The 6,797-nt window shown below is 35.1% G+C and overlaps 1 protein-coding gene across 1 annotated transcript; it reads left to right on the top strand.

Annotated features, from left to right (window-relative positions):
- LOC107610094 (UNC93-like protein 1) lies at positions 3,125 to 6,550 on the top strand. The gene is made up of 4 exons (XM_016312168.2): positions 3,125 to 3,839; positions 4,567 to 4,790; positions 4,922 to 5,457; positions 6,021 to 6,550. The coding sequence occupies exons 1-4, from the start codon at positions 3,434 to 3,436 to the stop codon at positions 6,220 to 6,222; spliced, it is 1,368 nt and encodes a 455-aa protein (XP_016167654.1). The 5' UTR covers positions 3,125 to 3,433; the 3' UTR covers positions 6,223 to 6,550.

Here is a 6,797-nt window from a genome sequence, read left to right as displayed (position 1 = left end):
GTAAACACAAAAAATTAATTTTTAATTAACTATTAATTATATATTTGTGTATAAATATATAAATTATTTTATATATTTTTAATATATATTTTATCACGAGTGACTAATTTTTAAAGTAGTTAATTGCATGCATATTAAAGAGATACAATTTAACCAAATAAATAATAATGAATACAATTGTCTTTATTTTTCAATATATTGATTTAGCAAAAGTCACAATTAAAAATTAAAAAATAAAAAAGGCGCCATATTCAATTGGAGGGGGTGTAGTTTAAATACAGTGAGAAACAAAAAAATTTTTGAATAAGGTATTAAAATTAATCGTAAAAGATTATAACTTTGACAAATTTAATTATAGGAGAATTAAAATTAATTTGTGACCATAAAAGATAGAATTTTATAGACGAAACTATTCAAATCTTAAAAATCTATCAAAGATCCTTAAATTATCCTCTAATCTAACCTAATTATTTTCAAAGTTTAATCCCACCTCATTTTTATTCTCCAATTTTCTTCACCACCCCAAATTTTTTATGTCCCAATCTTTTATTTCTTCTCTTCTCTTCCTTTTCACTACTACTGCCATTTCAATTTTCTATCAATTTCAGAGTTTATTATAGTTGCAAGTGACAGGAGCATTTGAGGTAGTGAGAAAGAGTTATTTAGTGTTCCTTATAAAGGGAAGTAAACAAGTTTTTAATGGATTCCTTGGAAAGGTCAAAGTCATCCAAATAATGAAGCCACAAAACAAAACTATGACCCATGAAAGAAGAAAAGAAGGTATGATAGGCAAAGATGAAGGAGTTTGAATTTGTGGGGACCGAAATACAAACAAAACTATGTTATTTAGTGTGAGTGCCAACATAAGAATGAAACTTTTCCTTTTCTTGAATTTGTGGTCTTCAATCTTGTCACCGAAACACATGAAGACCATCATGGTAAATCTAACTCTATTAACAGTCTCTTCAGCTTAGCTTCCCATGTCTCGAACATGATCGAAGGCGAACTCAAACCCAGATCAGAGACAACGCTTTCTGGACTCCGAACCCGACGATTTAAAACCTAACGCCTTCTTCATTTTGCTAACGGCAGTGGAAGTGAAAAAATTCTGCGCCATTGGCGTATTTGGCGAGTGTGATTCGGCGATTCAGTAGAAGATGATGAATAGTAGCCGTTGTTGCTGCGGCTGTTGTTAGAATTCGGGACATTGTAGCGGAGCTCAGAGGCTTCTCGGAGGAGGTACGGTAGGCGGCGACGATTGTAGGGAGAGAAAGGGGTTTGTCGAAGATAGGAGTGTTGGTGAAGAGGATTGGAAAATAGAGATGAGGTGCAATTAGAATTTGAGAGGAATTAGGTTAGATTAGAGGACAATTTAAGAAATTTTGATAGATTTGTAGGATTTAGATAGTTTTGCCTATGAAACTTTATCTTTTATGTAGGGTGTACATGGGCCAGTCTCAAAGACCCCATTCGGACCCGAAGTATTTTTGCACATGTTGGCCCAGATTCGAAGTGGGCCGAGTTTGATCTGGGGACAAAAAAAAATACTCGAAAGAATACCTTAATCGGATCTGGATCATAACTCGGGTCACCCGACCTAGCCCAATAAGGATACATATTGCAAAATTATTATTTTGTATTTAAGAAGTATAAGACTTTAGATTAATACATAATATTTTGTGCTATTTGTACGTAACTTACATATTTAGTGTTTTTTTTTTTAAACAAAAAGCTCAACACAACAAGGTGGAGCATCAACAGAAAAGTACTAAATAGATAAAATAAACTAATTCCTAATCATCTTCGACAAAAGTCATCAACAACCCAAAAGATCAAATATCACTCCATTTTTTGTAACTCTTAATCGACCTATTGACTACCATTGCAATACCTGATTCTTGATTCCTGAAGATTCTGTCATTCCTTTTCAACCAAGTGCTCCAAATGATAACAATGAGACCAAACTCACCAATATTCTATCAATTCGACTGCACAATTGACCCCTGAACCACGTAAACTTACAGTCATTCAGCTCTATATCCACGAATCCCATAATGCTGACACACTAGCGCCTTTCCTTTCTTCCAACTGCACAACCTCATTGAAGACACCCATGCAGCAACGAGGAACTTGACATATTTCCGATAAAAAATTCAACTATTCCCACACAGCAAGCTTCTCTTCCCTTGTATGCACACCATACACTAAGCAAATCGCACAAATGAAAATTATTATTTGTCAATTCTCCTTCTATACACAACAATCTCTCTCCTTTGTAACAATTACTCAACCTAAACATCATACCATCTCACATTATTAATAAACCTCCACAAGCACACCTTCCGATCCCACAAATTCTAAACCCACCGCATCATTACCCAAAATTGCACTACATCAAACTTAGTAATCACCTCCTTCTTTGTCTCTATCAATCCTAATATATTTACATTATTTTTACGCTTAAATTTTTTTACCATTTTTCACTTTCCAACACCCCCTAAACACCTCGTATTCCACGAACTAAAATCATTTAAAAACTTTATTACACACCTTATTTCAATTTTTTGGGCAACTCTTTCTTGCTTTCTCTTTCTGTTTTGCTTGCTTTCTTTTTTGTGCCAATACTTCATTTTGAGTTTGGAGAATAACTATAATGTCCTTATCCTCGTCATATAAAGTAGCTCCTGATTCGACAGTCAAATCCCAAACAACCCTATTTTCAGCCATATCTTTAACCTTATTTTTCAGACTAATACATATTTAGTGTTATTAGTATTGATTTATGATTATGTTTTAATTTTAGAATTTAGTTGATATTTATTATATTTTTTTAAGTAAATTTTATCATGTCAAACAATGGTTGAAGTCTTGGAAATTTGGATATTTTCACATGCTAGCTTATAAGAAGGTATCAAGGTAATGTAATGTTAACGGCCCGGTTTTTACTCGATTTTTACCCGTTATAAAACTAAGAAAGAGATAAAAAATGCATGAAACTCTGATTAAAATTTAAAAGTCCAATTTTTACTCGGTAAAGGATATGCATGACTAATTATTAACATTTTCTTCTCTCTTCTTTCTTCTTTCTTCACTAAAAAAAAGCATCTAAGGTTTACAAATCCAACAGCATCCAGCTGGGTGGTCCGCACTTGAAAACTTGGTAATGAATTCCTTATTTCTAGGCTATATATTAATTAATTATTAAGAATATTAATTCCCTCTCTTACAATGTTCCCATAATTGCAAAACCTTTTACCAAAATTAAAAAACAATAGCATCAAAGAATCTACACCCGTAGTAGTCTTCACACTTGCACTCTTCCTTATCTTAAATTCCCCAATCACGATCACCATCATAATCATCATCACCGTCCGATTTCTCAAAACAATTCCACAAACCTTGTTGTTGCACAGCCTCTCATCCCAACTGCAAGATGGTTCTCAACAATGTTGATGAAGAATCAAGCAGAAAATCAAAAGCGTCATCAATGGTAAGGTACAACTCAGCATTGGGTCAGATAATGATGATTGGGGTAGTATGCTTCTGTTGCCCTGGAATGTTCAATGCACTATCAGGGATGGGTGGTGGAGGCCAAGTTGACCACACTGCCTCCAACAACTCCCTCACGGCACTCTACACCGCCTTCGCCGTCTTCGGCGTCCTCGGCGGTGGCATCTACAACATCCTTGGACCTCACCTTACGCTCTTCGCAGGTTGTTCCACCTATGTTGTTTACGCGGGTTCGTTCCTCTACTATAACCATCACAAGCACCAAGCTTTTGCGGTTGTTGCTGGTGCACTCCTTGGTATTGGTGCTGGTCTTCTTTGGGCTGCACAAGGTACACCGCCAATTTCGAACTTAAATCAAGTTGGTCCCCAATCTTTTTGTTTTTTTTTTTTTGTTTTTTTTTTTTTATCAATTTTGAATTTTTGATTTGTTTGTTTTAGTGGAGAAAGTAGTTAATGTTGGGTGACAACTAATTGGAGATAAAAGGGTAAATATGACGTCGTTTTATTTAAAATAAGTTAATTGGTTCAAGCGTTGCATATTTCTTCTACCTTGAACTTAAATTTGTGGCAATTTTTTTGTATTTTATTTTTTTTTGCACAGAATTGTTGTACTGTTTGTGTATATGCACGAATGAAGTTGCCTTAAACTTCTTACATTTGTGACTAAATTTCCCGTAAAACTGTCCTACTATTTGTACTTAATCGAGTTTATTTTTTATGCACTCGGAGTGGTAAACGTGTTTAACATAGTCATAGAATTTCTGTTGTATAATCATTCACCAAGTAGTTATTTTGACTAACATGACATTAGGTAATTGGATGTACCATCATCAAAATTAAATTCTTGTTTGGTTAGTTTCAAATATTGTTGCCTTGCCCTTTTTAAAATTTGTGACAATTCATTTTCCATACAGTTGCCATACTGTTTGCGTATATCCATCAAATATTGATGCCTTCAGTGACAACTTAAATTTGTGATTATTTGTTCATCAAATTGTGTATATCACATCATATCATATTGTATATGATAGTTATTGTGGGTGTGTGATGAAACAGGTGCTATAATGACATCTTACCCTCCATCAAACAGAAAAGGGACTTACATATCAATTTTCTGGAGCATATTCAACATGGGGGGTGTAATTGGTGGCTTGATTCCTTTTATATTGAACTACCATCGCAGTGAAGCTGCTTCTGTCAATGATGGAACCTACATAGCCTTCATGTGCTTCATGTCATTGGGGACACTCTTGTCTTTGGCTATTTTGCCTGCAAGTAAGGTTGTACGCTTTCATCCATCCATACTTCAAAATTGCCAACACATACTCAGTGTTTTAATAGTTGAAGTAAAGATAAATTTATCAAATTATGTATTGAATCTAATACTTGTATCCATATCAATGCAATATAGGTTGTGCGCGACGATGGGACAAAGTGTAGCAGCATCATGTACTCAAATGTGTCCACTGAATGCTTTGAGATTCTCAAGTTGTTCCTCAATTGGAAGATGCTTCTAATTGTTCCTGCTGCATGGTCAAGCAATTTCTTCTACACCTACCAGTTCAACAATGTCAATGGGGCATTGTTCAATTTGAGGACTAGGGGTTTGAACAATGTGTTCTATTGGGGTGCACAAATGTTGGGGTCAGTTGGGATTGGACACATAATGGATTTCAGCTTCAAGAGTAGAAGGAAGAGGGGTATTGTGGGAATTTCATTGGTTGCTCTTCTTGGGTCTGCTATTTGGATTGGTGGACTCATCAATCAGATCAAGTACTCTTCAAATAATAATGGATTGACTGAAAAGTTGGATTTTAAGGACTCAGGGTCAAGATTTGCTGGTCCTTTTGTATTGTATTTTTGTTTTGGTTTGCTTGATGCCATCTTCCAAAGTATGGTTTATTGGGTCATTGGAGCACTTGCTGATGATTCTGAGATTCTTAGCAGGTAATTTTTGTAGAAAAGACTAAACTCTCTGATTTAGTTATTTGCTGAATTCTTTCTCTACTAGTATTTGATTCATCAATAGAAATAGGTAGTTTAATTATTAGGGGAGTATAAGTAATTTGTGGTTAGCAAAAGGTTAAAATGTTTATTATTTTAGTCACTAGGACTTACTATATTTTCTCATAATACCCTAAAGAATAAAGATCACTTAATGCCAAATTAATAGTTAAACTCAAAATACACAAACATTGTCCTTATTTTGACTATATTTAATTTCCAAGTTAATAGAAAATGGACAAATTTTGTCTCGAGATAGAGAAGTTTTGTTTATTGTTCTTATATCTTTCTTCTTTAATATCTCTGTTTTTTGTCTAAAAATAATTACCAAACCGAATCTAGAAGATCAATACACAAATTAATGTACAGGTCCCCGAAAAAACAATTTACTAACAAATTAGTCCTTGACATGCCACTAGTAGTAACATAATAATATCACGACTAATTAAATATCTTTATAGCAACTAAGTTGTCAGCAGTATTTTGATATTAGCGAAATTATGCAGATACACAGGGTTCTACAAAGGAATACAAAGTGCAGGAGCTGCAGTTGCTTGGCAAGTTGACACACACAAGGTGTCTCCAATGTCTCAATTGATTGCGAACTGGGTTCTCACTACAATAAGCTATCCATTACTTCTAACTGTTGTCATCTTAGCTGTGAAAGATGACAATAAGGATGAAAATAACAATGCCCAAAAATCATAAAGATTGAGATCACACTGACTAAGAATCTAGTTGAATCTGTCTTGTTCTTACGGCTATTTGATCTTTCTAGTTGATTGCTTTTATGAAAGTGAAAATGTTTATCTCAGTGTATATGGAAGTGGAACTCATCTGTGTAAATGATAGAGACTAGTGAGAAAAGAAACTAGTCAGTTTCTTACAGAGTGATATAGGTTTATATACACCTAACTATAATCTGAGTTGTATTTATTAGACATCACACTTTAGCATGCACAACAAAATATAGCCTTAAACTTGGTGCTTGAGAACTTTTTCTTGGTGCATAAATAAAATATTTGTTATTGTTTTATACTGCATTTTTCTTTTCCTTATTTCATGATACATGTCAGTGGTGGGCCCCCATGGGGACAGGCCCATATCCTAAAGGATGCTGTCCCATAGCTGTGTGCGAGCCGTACAGAACGCGTGTCCGGGTCGGTTACAGGATGCGTGGCCGGACCGGGTGGAGCTCGGGTCGGGTCGACCCGCGGGGATCTTGGGCCAGGCCGTAACAGTGCCCCCGACGCGCCAGTGATGGTCGTGAGGGCTATTGGTGG

The sequence above is a fragment of the Arachis ipaensis genome, chromosome B07, assembly GCF_000816755.2.
Source record: "Arachis ipaensis cultivar K30076 chromosome B07, Araip1.1, whole genome shotgun sequence".
In the NCBI taxonomy this organism is placed as follows: domain Eukaryota; kingdom Viridiplantae; phylum Streptophyta; class Magnoliopsida; order Fabales; family Fabaceae; genus Arachis; species Arachis ipaensis.
Note: the sequence above shows the minus strand (reverse complement) of the source record. Positions and strands in the feature narration are given on the sequence as shown.